This window comes from Ceratotherium simum, chromosome 23, assembly GCF_057802395.1.
Source record: "Ceratotherium simum simum isolate JZ-2026a chromosome 23, ASM5780239v1, whole genome shotgun sequence".
NCBI classification, from domain to species: Eukaryota; Metazoa; Chordata; class Mammalia; order Perissodactyla; family Rhinocerotidae; genus Ceratotherium; species Ceratotherium simum.
Genome location: NC_141922.1, coordinates 11,049,583 through 11,069,639, shown reverse-complemented (window position 1 = coordinate 11,069,639; position 20,057 = coordinate 11,049,583). Strand labels below are relative to the sequence as shown.

Genomic DNA, 20,057 nt, shown 5'->3' with positions numbered 1-20,057 from the left:
GCACTTACTTTGCTGTGGGCACAGATGGCTGAGCCCAGGAGCTTCCAAGTGCCGCCCCTCCGGTCCATCCGCAGCATGCGCAGGATCTGCAGGAAGCGCAGGCTTCGCAGGGAGGTGGCCAGGACATTGCCCTGGTTTCCCACGGCAACCACTGGCACAGAAGCAATCAGCACGAAGATGTCTGGGAAAGAGGGCAGGGAAGTGGCAGGGGAGAAAGAACAGAAGGTCAGGCAAAGGCAACGGAGCCACCACAGGCACCGTCTGCGGCAGATGAGCATGTGCCAAGCTTGTCGTGATAAATCGTGACATTAACCACATGTGGTAAGTAGGATTATTCTCCGTGACAGACGAGGGAGCCGAAGCTCTGAATATGAGTGTCTTCCCAAGGCTGCACGTACTTGAGTTGGGATTGGAGGCAAGCCTGTTGGACTCCCATGCTCTTTCTAAATCCCAGGGAAGTGACTCCCCAAGGGTCCCCAGGTGGCACTTGAGGGTCGCTCTCAGGCAGAGAGGGGATCAGGCTGCCCAGGTTGTGGAGGTGAAGCCTGAAGCTCAGACATTGTTTTACTGTGGGTTTCCCCTAAAAGCAGCACCTGAGACAGGGACTTGGCTGTGGGTAATTTTTTGGGAGATGATGCCAGCAAGCAGAAGTGAGAGGAGAGGGAGGACAATGAAGGAGAAACAGCCAGCGTAAGGGGTGTTATCCGGGTCACCGCTGGAGCCTCTGAGCTGCAGGCAGAACACCTCCCAAGATCGCCCCTCTGCAAAACGGGAGCTGGGACATCTGCCCATCGGCTCATGCCCCTTGCTGGTTGAGAGACGCCCCTGGGGTTGTTAATGCCCCCACGCTTCTGAGCTGTCCTGCCCGCTGATCTCCCTTAGCTTCAGAAAAGAAAAAACCCTAGGGTAGACTGTCGAAGAGCATGAGCCCCACCCATGAAGTGGGACACTGGTGTCGGGAGGTGACATAGAAATGTCTACCACAGCTGTGGCTGAAAGCAGAGAGGCCAAGGGGATGAGGCACTCCTGAAGGGGCCAGGCTGGCTCCTTCAAATAGCCGAGTATGGAAGACAGTGTGCCCTGGTCTCTTCCTTATTCCCTTCAGTGGACCCCAACACCCCTATCCATGGTCTCCCCACTGTACTGCAGAGGGTTAGCAAGTAAAAAGGACCCCAGGGGCCAGCCCGGTGGTGCAAGTGGTTAAGTGCGCGTGCTCCACTGTGGTGGCCCGGGGTTCGCCGGTTCAGATCCCGGGCGTGCACCGACGCACCACTTGTTAGGCCATGCTGTGGTGGCGTCCCATATAAAGTGGAGGAAGATGGGCACGGATGTTAGTCCAGGGCCAGTCTTCCTCGGCAAAAAGTGGAGGATTGGCAGATGTTAGCAAAGGGCTGATCTCCTCACAAAAAAAAAAAAAAAAAAAAAAGAAAAGAAAAGTAAAAAGGACCCCATAGTCAAGTCAATTTGGGAAAAATTAGATTAAACAGGTTTTGTTACTGCAGGACTTCTTAGAGCCTCTAATATGCTAATATGCACTGTGGCTCTCAATTATACAAATGAAGTACAGCCTTCCCCAAAAGATTTCAACCACAGGACTGTTTATGGCAAGAGCCTCAGGGTTCCAAGAAACATGCCTGAAGCAATGTTTATCTGCTGAGCAAAGTTCAAGCTTCTAAAACTCCTCTGTGATCTGGCCCTGGGGAACTTTCCAGAAGCATGTGTGGTTTGCTGAGCACACCGTGCTCTCTCACACCTCCACACCTTTGTATGTGTGGGTCTCTCAGCTTGGAATAGGCTCCTCAATTCACGCCCAGGTACGTCTGCCGAAAAAGCTAGCATCCTTTCTACCATACCAAAGTCCTCCAGGTGTGCCTAACCTTTGGGAGAAACTAGGGGTCAAACAGCTGGATACCAATGTCTGTACCCCTGGCCAGGCTTCTCAGTTTATCTGTGCAAAACTATCCCTTATAACGTTTGTAGAAAATGAAACAAAACAACACCTAGATGCCTGGTAAACGTGACTCAAGTCTATGATGCTCAGACAGGATGGCGGATTCCAGCCCAGATGGACCCATCCACACCCGAAATGGCAGACTCCGAGGCTGCCTCTAATATGAAGGCCATGATGACCATGGACACGATAACTGTGTTTGTCAAAGACACAGAGAAAAGCAGCATTTCCCACAAGGGCCACATTATGGAAGAGGTCAAGATGAGCAGAGCAGAAAATGCAGCAACACCAGCAAAGGAGCCAGCAAGGATGGTGTGGTGCTAAGGCCTGGGCTCATCTCTCCAGGGCAGGCCGGCAGGGGAGCGTGACTTGCAGCTCTGTTACGTCAGCACGTCTCGGAAGAGTGGTCACTGCTCCATGGAGAACGCTCCTGTCCTGGAGGGGCCTGGCTCCATATGCCAGAATGTTCTGGAACTGGGTGGGAACTTCTGAATTTGGGCACTGTCAATCACAAAGTCACCTTGTGCACACACACACACACGTGCGCATGCATACACACACATACACGACTCTGGTCAGCACTGGATAGGTCACTCCAAAGAAGAAAAAGAAGTCAGCTTAACACCTGTGCATTGTAGAAGACTTGAAAGGAAGATAAGGCGAGGAAGGGAAGGAGAGTTGGGGGTTGCTATGGACTGAATGTTTGTGCCCTCTCAAAATTCATGTGTTGAAATCTTAACCCCAATGTGATGGTGTTTGGAAATGAGGCCTCTGGGAGGTGATTAGGTCATGAGGGTGGAGCCCTCATGAATGGGATTAGTGCCCTTATAAAAGAGGCTCCAGAGAGCTCCCTCACCCCCTTCCACCATGTGAGGACACAGAGAGAAGTCACGAAGTTGGCAGGCTGTAACCTGAAAGAGGGCCTTGACCACATCCCAACCATATTGGCACCCCGATCTTGGACTTCCAGCCTCCAGAGCTGTGAGAAATAAATTGTTGTTGTTTGTAAGCCACCAAGTCTGTGGGATTCTGTATCACAGCCCAAAGGGACTAAGACAGGGGTAGACAGGGAAAGAGGACAAAGGAAGAGAGATGGAAAAAAAATCAGTATGAAAAAGTCCTCCAAAATTGTGTGTACCCACACACACCCACACACACACCCTACTTGCAGTCAAAATTCTGAGCAATAAACAAAAACTTCAGATGGCCAACCTCAGCAGCAGATGCAACGAAGGAAGAGAGGTTTCAGTTGACAGTGAGGGTGGTACAGAAGACAGGGTGCTACGAACAAGGCAGAGCCCCTCCACCCCAGGTTGCATGGAGAGAAGTCTGGCATCTAGAACAAAGGAGGGTCCTGCTCTTCTTCCTTGGGCTGGCCATCCATACCCAAAGGGCTGTGCTCAGTTCTGGGGGTCACTTTTCAAAAGGGCAGTGAGGAATAAGCAATAGCATGCTCAGAGGCGAGGGACTGCGATGCTGAGAACGTGTGATATAAGATGCAGATGAAGCCACTAAGCACATCTTTCCTGATAAAGGGAGATTCTGCTGGAGTGGAGAGGAGGAATAGAATGGCTGAACTCAATTACTTGAAGAGAGTCAGAGGAGTTAAGGTGGAATGAATACCTCGAGAGGCGATGAGTGCCCCGCGACTGGAGGTATGCAAGCAGTCTGGGTGACCCCTTGAAGGCTGCTGAGAAGGGGCTGGAGCATCAGACGGGAGGGCATGTTGGGCTAAATTCCCCTGGAGGCCCTTCCAGCCCTAACATTCTATGATCCTGTAAGTTTAACCATTCCTAGGAATTTGAAGCTCCAAGACTCCTAATGATCACTGCAGCAGATTTTGTCCTGTCCCTATGTGATTTTAGCAGGATCTTCAGATAGGAACATATGGGTCCATGCTGCACCAATAGGGGCAAGTGAGAGCTTCCACCTTCTCTGCTGTGAAAATGTCTGCACCCAGATGGAGGGGTCTCAGTGACACCTCCCCAAAGCAACTTTTGGGTCAGGACACAGCAACATGGTGGTGGGGAAGGGCACAGGTGCTAGATTCTTCCAAAATACTCAGGAATACTTATGATTAATCTTTCCATCATGACCATTAGCCATAATATGATTGATCTCAACATTAGCAGAAATCAACTGGGTATTAGGATGGAATCTGCTGCTTACTACCTGTGTGACTGGAAAATGACTCAGCAGCTCGGTGAGCCTCAGTTTCCACCTCTGTAAAATGGGCATAATGTGGTCCTATAGAAATAATTCTCAACCAGTAATGGTGTCACACCTCCCCTCCCCACAGCCAGTCTGGAAATGTAACAGCGATTCTAGTTGTCACAATGAATGGGGTGCTACTGGTCTAGGGACCGGGGATGCTCAACATCCTAGAGCGAGCCGGCTCCTTCACAACCCAAACGCCAAGAGTGACCCCTGCCCCCATTAAGAGTCACTGCCCTGTGGAGTCATTACGAGGAAAAGTTGTGGAAGGAGGTACTCAGCACCTGGAAGATTGGAGCAGTTCCTCTTCATCGAGCAGGGTCAGAGGCTGGGCTGGCCTCCACGATGCCACAGGATTTCCCAGCAGAACAGTGTCACCTTAAAACTTCCTCAGAGGAACAGTGCACCAGAAGAAGGGTATAGGGCACCCCCGACTCGGGGCAGGGCTTACCCAGCATGCACAGGGGCTTCCTGGCAAACTTCAGCCGTCCCCGCCAGCCTTTGTATCGGCAGCAACATCCGGCAGCCCAGATCCTCAAAGCAAACTCGGCTCCAAAGATGAAAATAGCAAATGTTTCCTGCGTTGAAGAACATATGGAGAGACACTGATCAGCCGGGACCCAGTGGGCCAGGACTAGCGACTGCCGTTCTGAAGTTCTGAAGACCTGGATTTCTGTTGTTGCTGTTTTCCAGGTGGAGAGGGGACAGCAGGCTGATCACCGCCATTCAGTTTTGGACAGCGCCCATCTTCCTTTTGATGTGCTAACTGTCCCTAACACCAAGGCTCGCAAAGTGATTACTTGTTCTTTTGTCTGTTTTTGTTCCAATGGATCATTTTTCTAAAATTCCGTTTAATGTACTAAAAACCCCTAAGAAGTGCAGTTAGGTTGAGAAGAGATATCAAGGAAACCGCTATTAATCCCACCCAGGGCCTGGCCCCTGGCATTGCTAATTGTGGCCAGCGGTTACTGAGTGCACCACTCGAAGTGTTTTATAACATTATCCTCTTTTTACATTTTGAGAAACCAAGGCAAGGAATGGTTAAACAAATTTCTCGAGGCTACAAAGTGGCACAGAAGGAATCCCAGGCTCTCCATCAGGTTCAGAGCCCACCACGTGAGCACCGCTCTGCTGCCTCGCAGACACTGGGTCTGCTCCTTCCCTCCCGTGCCTCCTTGGTTGATCAGACACTGACACTCTGCCCCCGCCCCTTTGGTGATCTCCCTTGGGTCCTTGGGGAGCTGCCGCTCCACAGCGATCCCCGAAACCTAGTTCCTGGAACTGGTTGGCTTCCCAGGATTCAGCTGCTCACATCTCAGCTCAGGGCTGTGCTTAAAAGCCAGCCCTCAGAAGGAATCTGCTGATTCTGGTGCCCAGGATGGTGAGCTCAGTGCGAGGTGAAGGTTCTGCCATTTCGTGAACCTTAATTGGGGGCTGGCACCCCTTCCCCGTGTGGAGAGGGCGGCCAAACCTGAAGAGGCACTGACTCTTAATCCAGCAAGCATGTGGTCATTCAAACGGCCAGTGACCATGCTGTCCCGGAGGCTGTAGAGGGAACCAGCCCTTCCTGGGGGCGTCCTGGCCGGCCAGGTGCCGAGGCTGCATCCAGCCCACTAGCATTGGCTACTCACCTTACATTTTTACATATTTTAGGCGAGAATGTGAGGAAATTGAGAGTCAGGGGCCTTAGGTAACTTGCCCAAGAATGCTAACCCGCTCTCTCTCTCGACCACACCATGGAGGGTGGAGAATGAAAACAGGCAGAGGCCCGGGAGCGAGGACTTGGAGTTCTAATGTAGAAATGGGATTTGTACTTGAAGGTAGTAAGAGATCCTCAGGGCTTAGGGAGAAGGATACTAGTGAGAAAAAGGAGAGGCCGGATTTGGAATGGAACTTCCAGAGGATGAGGAAGCTGTATTTTGTAATACAGTTAATGCATATTGGGTTTTGCTCTGATCTTGTTTACGCCCCCTTATCTCTAATCCAGAATAACAAATGCCACTCCCTGTGCCCTGGCGGACCTCACCAGTTGACCCAGGCATTGCTTTCTCTTGGGCCTGGACTTGGCCAGAGACTCCAGGAATCCAAAATCAGCTGGGCAGAATAGAACCCCAGGGCAGCCTCCTTGCCATCGCCATGAAAGCTCACCCAGAGGTGCTACCCCAGAAACTCAGCAGCACAATGGGCGCCTGATCTCACCAGCAGCAGAAGCCAGTCTCCCGAAACAGTCTCGTACTCCTTGAATGTGGTCAGGACAGCCAGAATCAAACATCCCAGGACAATCAGGAACCTGGAAGGGAAGGAGAAGGAGATTAAGGAAGTCCTGGCTCGCTCAGGGCTGGACAGGGAGAGGTGTCTGCCAGATGAAGCTACAGCTTCCCCAGCACATTGATCTGTGGCTTTCTGTGTTATTCCATTAACCTCATGATAAACCTGTAGGGCAGATAGGGATTAATATCCCACTTAAAGAAAACAAGGCTGAGAGAGGTTAAGCAATGTGCATACTTTTATTTTACCAGCTAGTTAGTGGACTCAGTTAGTTAGAACTCAAACTAGGTCATCTGGTCCCAACCCTGGGGGGCTGCAGACGACTGAAAGACCAAAAGTTACCACAAGCTTTGGTAAACAACAGGAAGATGAATAAATTAAGAATGTGTCCTGCACATATAGGACTATGACTTTCAAATATATGAAAATGTTCTTAGTGTAAAAAACACGAATTCATTCCAAAGATTGATGAACTCAGCAAAGTCCTCTGTCACCATGTATTAGTATTATTTTTTTTACAGTGAATAGTTACTAAAAGAGACAGCTTTTTTCAGTTGGGGACTGTGAATTGTTTTTGAAATTACAAAGTGTTCTTCATGCTGGAAAGACTAGGAACCACTACGCTGAAGAATGTAGAATGTCGGTCCCTGAAGAGTCATAGAGGGGTCATCTGGTTCATGGTCCTGCCTCAGTCAGGAGCAAACTGCAAACAAGTCTTTGAGATTATTATCTTTATAAACTCTGTGTGTGTGTGTGTGTGTGTGTGTGTGTGTGTATGTGTGTGTGTGAAGGGGATGTGGAGGGAGAGTGTGTGTGTGCACGTGTGTGCATGCTTCATTGTTCGAGCAAAGAAAAATGATTCTCTTTCCCTCTTGGTGGAGAGGCCTTGGTTCCCTGGTCCAGGTCCCAGGTTCCCCGAGAGTCTTAGACTCTTAGAGGGAATTTACAAGCTAGGGTCCATGGGTGAGGCTTGATACCATATACTCAAGCTTTCCTCCTCTACATAATTTGGCTCTTTGCCCTAATAGGTTCCAATCCATGTTTTTTGGCTTGCTTGTGCAAGTGGGTACCCAATCATTCATTCATTCATTCATAAAGTACCCACATAGCAGGTATTGGGGACGCAGCTGGAATTCAATGATGACCGGGCTGGACGTGTCCTCATGAGCTCACAGTCCAGACAACAGAAAGCTATCTCGTGGTGTGATGTAAGGAGGTTTGGAAATGTCTGCTCCTAGCCTTGGCTGGGAACCCGAGTCTTGGCTCTGACCCTCGGTGATCCTGGTCACATTTTCTGATCAATAAACCTGCTGATCTGCAGACCTGAATCTCTGTTTCCAACCCCACCTAGGAACCTAAACAAGATTTTCAGCTCCCTCCTATGTTTGGCCATTTTATGTTAAATCCATGACTCTAACTTATGCCTGAAATCTGCCTACCCTGAATCCCAAATCTTCTCAGGTGATGACGATGATGATGGTGACGATCGTAACAACATCAATAACTCCCACCACCACTCTTTAGACAGTACTTACAACTCACCACTTTACATCTATCAGCTCATTATCCTCACAACCATCTCCCAGGGTAGATATGGTCACTCCCATTTTAGAGGTGAAGAAATTCATCAGAAGGAATCATTAACATCAGGATAATTGTGTTGTCAGTAAAAAGACCACAGAGCTTGGAGTCCAAAGACATAGACTCAAAAGGAGGCTCTGGCACTTTCTATGTGATCTTGAGTAGCTCATTGACTTTGGGACCCCAATGATCATGTCCACAGAATGGGAATAATGAATGTGCCTAGAGATCACAGCTATCTGAGACCACAGGCGATAATGGATGGGGAATCGCTGGGCCAACTGTATAGGACCATGCAAACAACACCTGGTGTTATCCCTGCATGCACTCATCACTGACTGGCCAGGCCCTGGGAAACATGCAGGGAACTTAATCCCTCTCGGATGATTCTGCAGGTCCAAACTCTAGTTCTCAAGACTTTATTTTATTCATTCACAGGCTGTGGAGATAATACCTGGATTAGAATCCTCTTCCTTCTCTTATGTTGTGTCATCTTAGGCAAGTTACACAACCTCTCTGTGTCTTGGTTTCCTTACCTGTAAAATGAACCCAATAAAAGGGCCTATGTCCTCAATTATTCAATGATATAATCCATGTCAGGTGCCTAGAAGAGTGTCTATACATAGTTAGCCTTCATTAAGTGTTAGCTATTATTTTGTTAGTATTTAATATCAATATATCTAGTGCCTCTTTTGTCCTGGGCATAGTACTGGTTTTAAGAATGCAAACATGAATAAAACCTAGCCCTCATTTTCAAGGACCTCTTAGTCCAGTGGGGGAAACAGAGGACAAATAATTTCAGGAGAGCGTAGTTGAGATGATGGTCCAAGTGTCCACCACATGCCTGGGGAGCACAAGATTGGAAGCATTCAAGAGGCTGTGGCCAAGTGGTTGGAAGGATATTTGAGGCTTAGCTACTAGGGTTGACCATATGTCCCAGCTTATCCAGGACATTCCCCATTTTATGTGTGTTGACCTGGAGTATGGCCCCTTAGGCATTGTGAACAACACGTGCACAAGGAGAGTGCAAAAGTTCATGGACACAGAACCCGGTTTGATCTCCTTTAGCAAAGGGTGTGGGACTTCCAGGATCTGGCCTTGCCCTCCTCACAGCCTCATTGTCTTCTGCTTCCCCACTCCCAGGATGGCCCTACTGCATGACAGCATTTCCTCAAACCCTCTGAGCCCATGTGTGTCTGTTTCAGTGCTCCTCTTCCCTGCCCACATCCCCTTCATCCTCCTGCTAAATGCTTTGGCAGTGCCTCCAGAGCCTTCCATGACCCCAGCTGCTCTCGGCAGGTTCCCCTGTGTGATCCCTCCCCTGGGATCACAGGGACCTCTGATGCATTTCTATTCCAGTACCGATCATAACCCATTATTATTTTGTAACCGTTTGCTTGCATTGTGTAGTAAGTAAAACAGACTATCTTAACACCTGACACTAGAATTCCTCTTAGGGCAGGAACTGCCTCTGTCTAGTGAAATATTTTATTGATCTAGTTGAGGTGGAAGTTGCAACCCTATGGCATGAGACTACTAAACTTCTCAGCAATAAAAATTAACCAGAAATTGGAGATGGAGCTGGTTTTGAGGGTGGGGAATGACAAAAAAGAGGAGAGGATATAGCCAGCCACATGCTGAAGGATTATTAAGAACAAGATTGTGTAAAATTTTAAGTTCGTGGTCCTGCAATGCAAACCATCAACCACAGCCTTGTGTGAGTGGCTTTGTCTTTAGTTGGCATTGAATATGGAGCTGGAGCCCATGGCTGGGGCAATGTGTGGGGAGAAGGGATAGCTCGGATCTCAGAGCTGAACTAATTCAGAGGGAACAAGAGCCCTTAGCCAGACTCTGAGACTCTGCCCACGCTCCTGTACTTGGAATGTCTGCAAATGGTGGGAAGATTCTATGAGGTGTGTGGATGGTGGGCATGCCCTAAGGTGACCCCCAGTGAGCCATGCCCTTGTATAATCCCCATCTTTGAGTGCAGGCAGAACCTGTGACTTGCTTCTAACAATGTAATATGGCAAAAGCGATGGCATGTCACTCCCTTGATTAGGTTTCATCGTGCAGCAAAAGCAATGGGATTATGTTTCTTTCTATAAGACTCCATCTTAGCAGAAGGGAGCAGAGAATCTCCTGCTGGCCTTGGAGAGAGCTGCCATGTCATGAAGGGTCTGTGAAGGTCACAAGAAACTGTGGTGGCTTCTAGGACCTGAGAGAAGCCCCCAGCTGACACCCAGCATGGAAGTGGGGCCTCAGTCCTGCAACTGTGCACACCAACAATCATGTGAACATGGAGGGGAGCTCCCGAGCCCCAGAAAGGAGCACAGCCCAGCCCCCACCTGGACTGCTGCTTTGTGAGACCCGGAGTGGAGGGCCCAGGTAAGCCATGTCCAGACTCCTAACCCAGGAAACTGTGAGACAATGAACGTGTACTGTTATAAGTCACTAGTTGGTGGCAATTTGTTATGCAGCAACAGAAAACAAATGCAGTGTGGAATGGAAATCTGTGCCAAGGGCATCCAGTTTTTATAGAGTGGGTAACCGCCCCCCCCCCCCCATTCATCGGATGATGTCTGGGCTGCACCTGTGTGTTTGCTCTGAGATTCCTTTCCTTGAGGGTTGAGACAGTCTTGTGTCTCTCTGTAACCCAGTGACTCCTTCAAAGCCTGGCGCTTAATAAGAACCCATAAGTGTTTAGAGAATAGATAAAAACAATTTCAGAGATGAGCAACTACCCAGTTAGAATAAAAGGCAAGAGATATAGGATGGGCCTGGAGAGACAGGCTGGAGTAGGATATAAAGGGTTTTGTAGGCCAAATGAAGAGTTTTAACTTGATTCTGCAGAGGATCTTTATCTCCATCTCCATATCTCTAGCTACTACATCTATATCATCTATATCTACATTATCATCTACATCCATATCTGTATCATCTATATATCATCTATCTTTATACCACATCTATATCCATATCTATATCATCATCTATATCCATATCATCATCTATATCCATATCTATATCACCTGTACCTATATCTCTAAAGACTGCTCTCTGACAGGACTGTAGTCAGGAAGCTGCTGTTGTGGGCTGATGAGAGAGGATGAGGGACAGACTGGAGAGATGACCAGGGTCTCCTAAGAGAATCCTCTAGGTCGGGGGTCTCAGCAGGGTTTGTGACTAATGGGACGCAGAAGCTGAACAAGAAGAGCATCTGGAAGGTCTCAGAGATAGGTGACAGGGTAGACGACGTGCTATTCGCAGACATCAGGAGCATGTGCAGTGGAGCCAGCAGGACTGCAAAGATAAACTATGTTGTGGACCTTCAGAGTTTGAGGTCCAAGTGGAAATATCCAGCAGGCTGATCGAAATTTAAGTCAGGCGTAGGGGAGAGGTCGGCGCTGGAGACCTAAGTCCCTTTCAGCTCTACTAGTCCGTGATTTTAGAGCCAGGAAAAGGGCTAATTCAGCCTTAACCAGTCACCAAAACGCAGTCGCCTGGTTCCCATCTGCAGGGAGCGTGCAGAACCAGGCTTGAGCCAGCAGAGGGCAGCAAACGCCCGGGGGAGCGGAACACTTCCTCAAGGAATTAAGTGCAGCAGCCGCCTCGGGAATTTATTTGGAGATTTGAGAACAATCATTAGTTTATAAAGCTAGAAGCATCAAGGAAGCCCTCCTTCACCTGCGAAGGGGAAATGTTCTTCGGTCTCCTGCACATTTCAATTTACTCTTAAGATATGAACTTGATTTCAGACAGACAGACCAAATTATCCGTCTCAGGGATGGAAGCCAGCTCTGTGTGGCTAGACACTGTCGTTCCTCCTCCTCCAGTTTTGGCTCTCTCTCTCTCCATGCCTCACCAATTATCCCTTTACTTCCTCTATCACTTTCCTTTCCTTCTCTGTAGCCCTGACCCTTTCCTTCACCCCACTTTTCTCTCACTGTCCTTCCTTCCCTGACTTCTTTTCTCTCTTCTCTCCTCCCTTTCCTTCACTCTGCCCTTCCCCTCCCCTCCTCCCTCTCCTTCCTCTGCTCCTCGCCCAGCACCTCTCCCTACTCCTGGGACCTGCAGGAATGAGCTAGGGTTTGTGGCAGAGTCTTGGGGACAGCCAACAACTGCCCTTCAGTCTGCAGGGTCCCGGCTGTCTTTGCAAATGCAGCCAGTCAGAGTCAAGGGTCTGGGACATGCCCTTAAACCAGATACCATCTCTTCCATGCTTCCACCGTCATCCTCTGCCATCTTCCACCCAAGCCTGGGTTGCGGAGCGGGGGAGGGAACTGGCACAGGAGAAAGCAGCTCTGTAGCATCTAAAGTGTAAGGCCCAGGCGGCCAGGACAAGAACCAGTGCTTCCCGTCCAGGGCCCCTCAATGACAAACCTCCGTCGGGGCAGCAGCCAAGAAGATGCAGCGGTTTTTGCACAGGCAAATGCAAGGGATGGACCACAGTGGTACATGGAATTCCCTACCGCCCTCTTCTTACCCAAGCCTGGCCTCCCCGATACGAACAAAGCAGGGCCCACTGGAAATGAGAGACGAGGCTTCACAGACAAATATCCCCTCATAGGCTTCATCCACGGTGAGCGCAAGAGGGCAGCGAAAACTCCAGGATTTATCTAGTAACTTCTTTTGCGCATCATTTCCTCTTTTACTCCTGAGAGCAACACTGACTGCAAGGCAGGGGCACTGTCATTGTTATATTTATGTCCCCATTTTACAGATGAGAGACCAAGCCTCCAGGCTCAGGCAGCACTGCGGGGACCAGATCTTGTGCTGACAGTGGCCGTGGGGACTGGAGCAGCAATCTGCAGAGACCAGGGCCAGGTCAAAGCCAGTTGGAGAGTGGGGAGGGAAGGCTGATGGCTTGCAGCTCAGCTGTTAGAGGACAATCCCTTCCCTTCTCCTCTGCACTCCCAGGGTTGGGGTAGAAAAGCTCAATTCCATTTCTGGTAGTTCCCAGAGACCCCGCTGGCTCCTGTTCTGATTATAGTTGCTGTGAGCAGCTTTCTGAGAGTCTATAGCAAAGGTCTTACACCGAGGGAAGAAGGCAGCAGCTGACTCCACTAGACTCTCCTCCCTACCATCCTTGTCTGTCTGCCATTAGACGGGGATGTGTAGAAACAGTGTCCCTAGCCAGGTGAAGGCAGAACTGAATTCTCCAACAGAGCAAGTGTTGCTGACGTCACAGTTAGCCCACCTGTCCTGATCCTCAGCCACCATCACTGGTCCTTGCTCTCGAGCAGAAGACACAACCCCTCAGACTACATCAGGATCCTACTGATCCCCCAGCAGAAATGCCTCAGAGGTACAGTACCTCCTATGTGTCAGGGATTTCCTTATTCCCTGAGTCAGCCCCAAAAAGGATGTTTGGGTCATCCCCTAATGTGAGTTGCTCCATTCATTTGGAACGGGATTGACAGGTCGTTGTTATCTTGCGAACCCACTAGAATAGATTGGTCAAGGCTTCCTGGAACGCTGTGTTGAAAAGGATTCAGATTGCTGCCAGCTTAATTGGGGAAAATGCTATTATCGATTAGTGATGTCTGTCACAGGTGCAGTATAGGGCCAAGAATTGGCCATTCTTTGGAACCTGGACATGAGGACACAAGCCAGAGCAAAAACCATTTTTCTAATGCTTCTGTTTCCTGACTTGACTCATGCCAACTTCTCCTTCAAATTCTATTAACTAGAGCTTTCAAGGGACCTTAAGAAGGCCCTATTCTTGTTCCTTCATCTTACTGAAAGCAGATGTGTAAACCAGAGGTCCGAGTGATTTGCCCACAGCCACCTAATGACTTGTCACAGAGCTAGGGCGAGGACCCTGGTCTCCCGGCTCCAAGCGTGGTGCATCTCCCACATGCCCCTCTCTGCTTTGTCTTTGGTAAATTAGAGAGTGACCCTTCGTGGACATTTCTGCTATTTGTTTAGTTGGTTACAATCTGCCCCCTTCTACTGGACTCCACCACCATCAGGGCAGAAGGTGAAATACCACACACCAGAGTCATTCAGGGAATTTAAATTTAACTGAGGCGTCTGCCTCCCCTTTTGAGAGCTGACCTCAGCTTTTCCCTTTTAACATTTATTCATTTCTCTGCTCAAATGTGTCACATAGTTATTTGTCTATGAAGTGGGTCATGGCTCCAAACCATGTCATTAGACATCAGGGTCTAATAACACACATGAAAAACAGTACAAGGGATATTTAGAAATCATTCAAGATGATGTCATCTCTTAATACTACCTTAAAAGTGAGAAAACTCACAACTTGAAGAGCACGGAAGGCAAATAAACACCCAGCATAGCAAGGTTGCATTTCAGGGTCAGTGTCGCGATGCACAGCTGACCCACGCAGAAGCAGACATTCGCATACTCCCATGGAGTGCCTTCATTGCTCTTCATCCTCTGAGGTGGGGAGAAGGAACAAGGGCAGCAGGCAGAGAGAAAAGACCACAGGAGAGGGTGATCCTTCACCACTTCCTCTCCTGCCTCCTCTGCCCTCTCCATACACCTTCCAGAACCATTTTCCTAAGAAGAGATACTTGATTATGTTTAAACACAGTGTGGGCTCCTCATTCCTTACAGGGTAAAGTCACAACTCTTTAGCAAGGTAAACCAGATTCCCCAAAATCAGGTCATGTCATAGCAGGATGGATAAAAGGCAGATTCCAGTGATAGGCTGTCTACAAGAAAGTCACTTTAGATCTGAAGACACAAACAGGTTGAAAGTGAAAGAACAGAAAGTGATATTCCATGCAAACAGTAACCAAAAGAAAACTGGGTGGCTGTATTAATATCAGATTTTAAAATAGATTTTATGAAAAAACTGTTGCAAGAGACAAAGAAAGAAATTATATAATGATAAAAGTGCCAATCCATTGTGAAGCTGTAACAATTACAAACATATAAGCATCTAACAATACAGCCCCCAAACGGATGAAGTTTCTTTTCTAGGCCCATCTCTTCATCCTTTCTCCTAGAGTCACGCCAAAGTTGCCATTTAATCAATGCCAGGCCCTTTGAAAAATTTGTTCCATCCCCCTCATGTGCTTTCCTTCTCTCATTTAACTGACATCCTCTCTCACTGTTTAAGGCTTAGCTCAAATGTCACCTTTTCTATTAAGTCTTCCTTAATTAGTTTGTTCATTCAATAAAATATTTACTGATCACTTATTATACACCAGGAGTTAGGAGTAGACAATCTCGGTCCTCGAAGAGCTAACACTTCAGCCTCTCTTGCTCTACAATCAATGTTAGGATAATCCTCCAGTGCATTCACATAGGATTTTATTCTTATCTCCTCACAGAATTCATCCATTCCTTAACATGCACTTGCTACTCTAGGCCCTGTGTAGTCAGTAATGAACAAAGCACATTATATCCTGCTTGCATCCCATGTATCTGTGTCCTCTAATGGGCTGATCTGGTGAAGCAAGGATACTGTGGTTTTCCTCTTGGCATCACAGCGCCCAACCCAAGGGATTAGCTACACACTACACACCTCAGTTCTATTTCTAGCTCTGTTATTTACTGGTTGTAGGAGTTTGGAGAAGTTCTTCCTCTTTCCAGGCCTCAATGTCTGCATCCGTGATATGAGGGGATTCAGTTGGATGATCCCAAAGGCCCTTCAGAGCAGTTATTGTGGGTTCAGGCTTCTAGCTCACAACCCTGGTGAGAGGACCTGGAAGAGCTTTCAGAGATGAGTAGACTTGAGTTCAGGTCTCAGCTCTGTCTCTTACCACCTAGGGGATTGTTTCCTCATTTGTACATGGGAATGACAATAGCTCTTAATGGAAGGCTGTTGTGAGAACTAAATGAGAATGCTCATAGACTGTGTAACACTGTGCTTGGCACAGCACAGAGGCCAACATGTATTAGCAATTGCAGGGGTGAACTTTGGTTCGGATGGGTCAGGCCTATGACTGAATCTCACATGGCTGATGGAACTTTTCGCCATTTCATCAGGTCTGGAATTCCTTACTTAGAATGGGTAAGTCAACTAGAAATTGAAAGAAGCCCTAGCAAGATGATGTCTGGGTCTCATCATACACTACACCATCTACACCAGTCCGAGTCACCATTTGGCTATTTCTGCAGGACTCTTTGTCAGTATTCTCAGGTCCATCCAACCCTCCAAAAGAAGTCCATATTTATTTTGGGGGGTGAAGGCTTCTGCCTGAGGACAGGGTTATCAGCCTTCTCAAGACCAAGCAGATCTGTTCCATGCCTCTGACCTCCTCTACACTAACAATATCATCAGCTGAAATATACACCAGTCCCATTAACACTGCTACCAACACGCCCTCTCTAGTACTCCTATTTTCCTTTGACACTTCAGATAAAGGCAATGCTATTCCAGCTCTGGCAGGTCACATTCTTTTCTCCCTATGAGCTAGAGACAGGAACCATTAGCTCTGTGCTTCCAGCTCCAGCAAGACACCTGGGCCAGGTTGAGTGCCAGACACAGTGGGAATCTGGGCCAAGCAAGTACACAGAAACAGGCCATGTCTGGATGGTTCCTTTTTTTTTCCTCCAGGACAAGCCATATCTCTGATACATCCTGAGATTTTAAGTTCAATTTGGCCCCCAACCCCCTCTCCCCACCCAGTGCCATTCAATTCATCATTTGCAGTGCACTTCCCATGTATCAGTCACTGTGCTAGGAGTGGGGTATCTGCAAAGCCTTGTTATCAACAAAGCATTTTTGTTAAACATCTGAAAGTTGCATTCCAAGATAGTAAGTACTACAGAGTGATGTGAGGTTATATTTTAAACATCTTCTTCATGTTGCAAACATTTGCCATGTACCAGAACCAGTACTAAAAAGGAAAAAAGTAAAGGTTTTGGAGTCTAGTTGTGGCAAGCAGACTTCAAGATGACCCAGTGATCCTTGCCTCTTGCTATTCACTCACATGATTAATTCCCTCTAGTTAAAGGTGGCTGGGACTTGTGACTTGTTTATAACCAACAGAATACAGTGAAGGTGGGATGTCACTTCTGTGATTAGGTGACAAGAGACTGTGGCTGCCATCTTGCTAGTAGACTCTCTCTCTCTTGCTGGCTTTTTTTTTTTGTGAGGAAGATCAGCCCTGAGCTAACATCCATGCCAATCCTCCTCTTTTTCTTTCTTTCTTTTTTTGCTGAGGAAGACTGGCCCTGAGCTAACATCCACGCCAATCTTCCTCCACTTTATGTGGGACGCCGGCACAGCATGGCCCCACAAGCGGTGTGTCAGTGCGCACCTGGGATCTGAACCTGGGCCACCAGCAGCGTAGCACGCACACTTAACTGCTACGCCACAGGGCCGGCCCCTCTCCCTTGCTGGCTTTCATGAAACAAACTGCCACATTGGAGAGGCCCACTTGATATGGAACTGAATGTGGTCTTCAGCCAGTAGCCAGCAAAGAACCAAGAACCTCAGTCCAACAGCCCTCAAGGAACTGAATTCTTCCAACAATCACAAAAGGGAGCTTGGAAGAGAATCCTTCTCCAGTCAAGCTTCAGATGAGACCCCGAGCCTGGCTGATGCCTTAATTGTAGCCTATGTGAGAAACCCTGAGCAGAAGACCCAAGGGTTCCTGATCCAGGTAGGCTATACCTGGATTCCTGACCCACAGAAACTGAGATAATAAATGTGTGTATGTTAAGCTGCTAAGTTCTGTGGTAGTTTGTATGCAGTAATAGATAACTAATACTAGTTATCCAGGATCTGAATCTTGCCTCACTACCTAAAACCCAGATGACCTTGGACAGGTTTATTTTTCTGAACCTCAGTTTATTATGTATAATATAGGGGTGACAAATCAAGGGATTTTTGTTATCTAAATATTCTTTATCCAGTCTTTATAGTTAAGAGATTGCACAGGGCAGCAAAAATCCTCATAACCAAAACTCACTTCTCTAATGATGTCTCCATGCAAACATCCTTGACGATTTAACAGCAGCCTATATCCTGAGTGTGCAAGGATTTGCAGGTCAGTCTCTGCCTCTCCATCAGGTACAGCATTCAACAATACAATAGCACAATAGTACCATAGCGAACCATTTGCAAAGTGAAAAGGCAAAGCTTACAAAAGATGCAGGATTTCATGAAGTTGAGGGATACGATGATGGAGAGCTGTTCTAAATACAGCAAAGACATTAACAAGTGTCAATCTTACTGGAACAATTGAAGACAAATCAACTGATACTTCAAAAGATTAAAAATCTCATACAATCCTTCCCCCAAAATGTTGAGAACATAAAATGTGAATTCTATTATCACATAATTTTGGCATAAAAAATATACTCGCAAATACTCAATTCAGTCTTTGTTCATCCTAAAATTAAAGCATAGTCATTATAACCTAAATTTTGTTAACTATGAGACACAATAAATACATTTTTGTATTTTAATTACATTTTTTGTGATAAAGTACTAATAAGATATTTTCTTCACTGTTTGGTATAAAGTTTGCTCCCCATTTTCAGCAGATTCCCTTTAAGTAGATATTCACTAATTCCCATTAACTGTGGCATAAAGCAGCCCTCTAAAGCTACCTCATGCGATGGTCGTGTGGGTTAAAAGAGAATCATGTGTGTAAACTGCCTAGACTCCTGACAAATAGCAGGCACTCACAGATGCTAGTTTCTTACCTCTTTCCTTCTCATCTTACGTCCATAGAAGAGAGTCAAAAAAATGACTTTAATAGTATATAGGAAAAAATCAATTATCCTTAAATTTTTCCAAGTTCTTGAAATGAGGCAACAAAATCATATTCATAAATAACCACATACAAATCTATATCTGTATCTTTACCTGTATCTCTCTATATCCTATCCATATGAATCTATAGATCCACAGTTGTGTAATGTAGATGCAGGTTTTGATCATCGAAACCAGGGACTAGCAAACTATAGCCCTCGGGCCCAATCCAGCCAGCCTACTATTTTTGTAAATGAATTTTCTTTTACCACTGCCACACTCCTTTGTTTCTATATTGTCTGTGTCCGGATGTAACAGCAGGGTAGTTGCAACAGCTGAGTAGTTGCAACAGAGACCGTCTGGTCCACGAGCCTAAAATATTTACTATCTGGCTCTTTAAGGAAAAGTTTGCTGGGGCCAGCCCCATGGCCTAATGGTTAAGTTCAGTGGACTCCACTTCTGTGATCAGGGTTTGGTTCCTGGGCGCAGACCTAACCACTCATTAGCGGCCATGTCGTGGCTGGCAACCCACACACAAAATAGAGGAAGATTGGCAATGGATGTTAGCTCAGGGCGAATCTTCCTCAAGCAAAAAGAGGAAGATTGGTGACAGATGTTAGCTCAGGGTGAATCTTCATTAGCCAAAAAAAAAAAAAAAAAAAACGGAAAAAGTTTGCCAACTCCTGATCTAAACTGCGAGTCAAGGGCAATTGAACTCAATCAATATCACCTGAAGACGTGTTACGTGTCTAACAGTGTGGAAAAAATTATTTAAAACTTAAAAGTAAGGGACTTAAAAACACCCTTGTTGAGTTGGATACCAGAATATTTAACACAATAAGAGGAATGAAACAGGGGCATATCCAGGTTTGTGGAGGAAAGGGAATACAAATTTAGAGAAAAGAGTACAAATTATGAAAAAAAATTAGTGCACGGCCTACAGCTTAAGCTTCATTGGTTTCATGGTGAATCTGCCTCTGGAAACATTATTTAAGCTTTGTGGTACGTTATCAGCATTTCTTCCTGAGTGTCCTGTCTTCTCATTAATGGCTTGAAACAAGTCAACAGCCCTGCTCGAACTCACTGGTGCTGCCCCAGGAGCATGTGTGTGGATGATACTGACTGTGTTGCTTTAGGCTGTGAGGCCAACTTCTCCACGACCTGACCAGGTGTCATGGGCACCTTCTGTCAGGGAACAACCTGGACCCTGGAGATGGACATGTCAGGGTCTCAAGTCCAGCCTTGTCACTGGGCTTCTGGTTCCTCATCTGTACAGTGGGGATGAAGTGCCAACCTCCTAAGAGAACTCAACAAGATAACAGATACGAAATGCTTAAAGGCAGGCAGTAGACACTCAGTCAT

General features: G+C 47.2%; 1 protein-coding gene across 1 annotated transcript in view; it reads right to left on the bottom strand.

Annotated features, from left to right (window-relative positions):
• Positions 1-20,057, bottom strand: part of KCNQ3 (potassium voltage-gated channel subfamily Q member 3) — a 307,538-nt gene that overhangs the window by 43,251 nt on the left and 244,230 nt on the right. The window contains exons 2-4 of the mRNA XM_004431059.3: positions 6,365-6,455; positions 4,617-4,743; positions 9-181 (exon numbers count right to left, since the gene is read on the bottom strand). Coding sequence (XP_004431116.1) covers positions 9-181; positions 4,617-4,743; positions 6,365-6,455 — 391 coding nt within the window. The remainder of the gene's footprint in view (positions 1-8; positions 182-4,616; positions 4,744-6,364; positions 6,456-20,057) is intronic.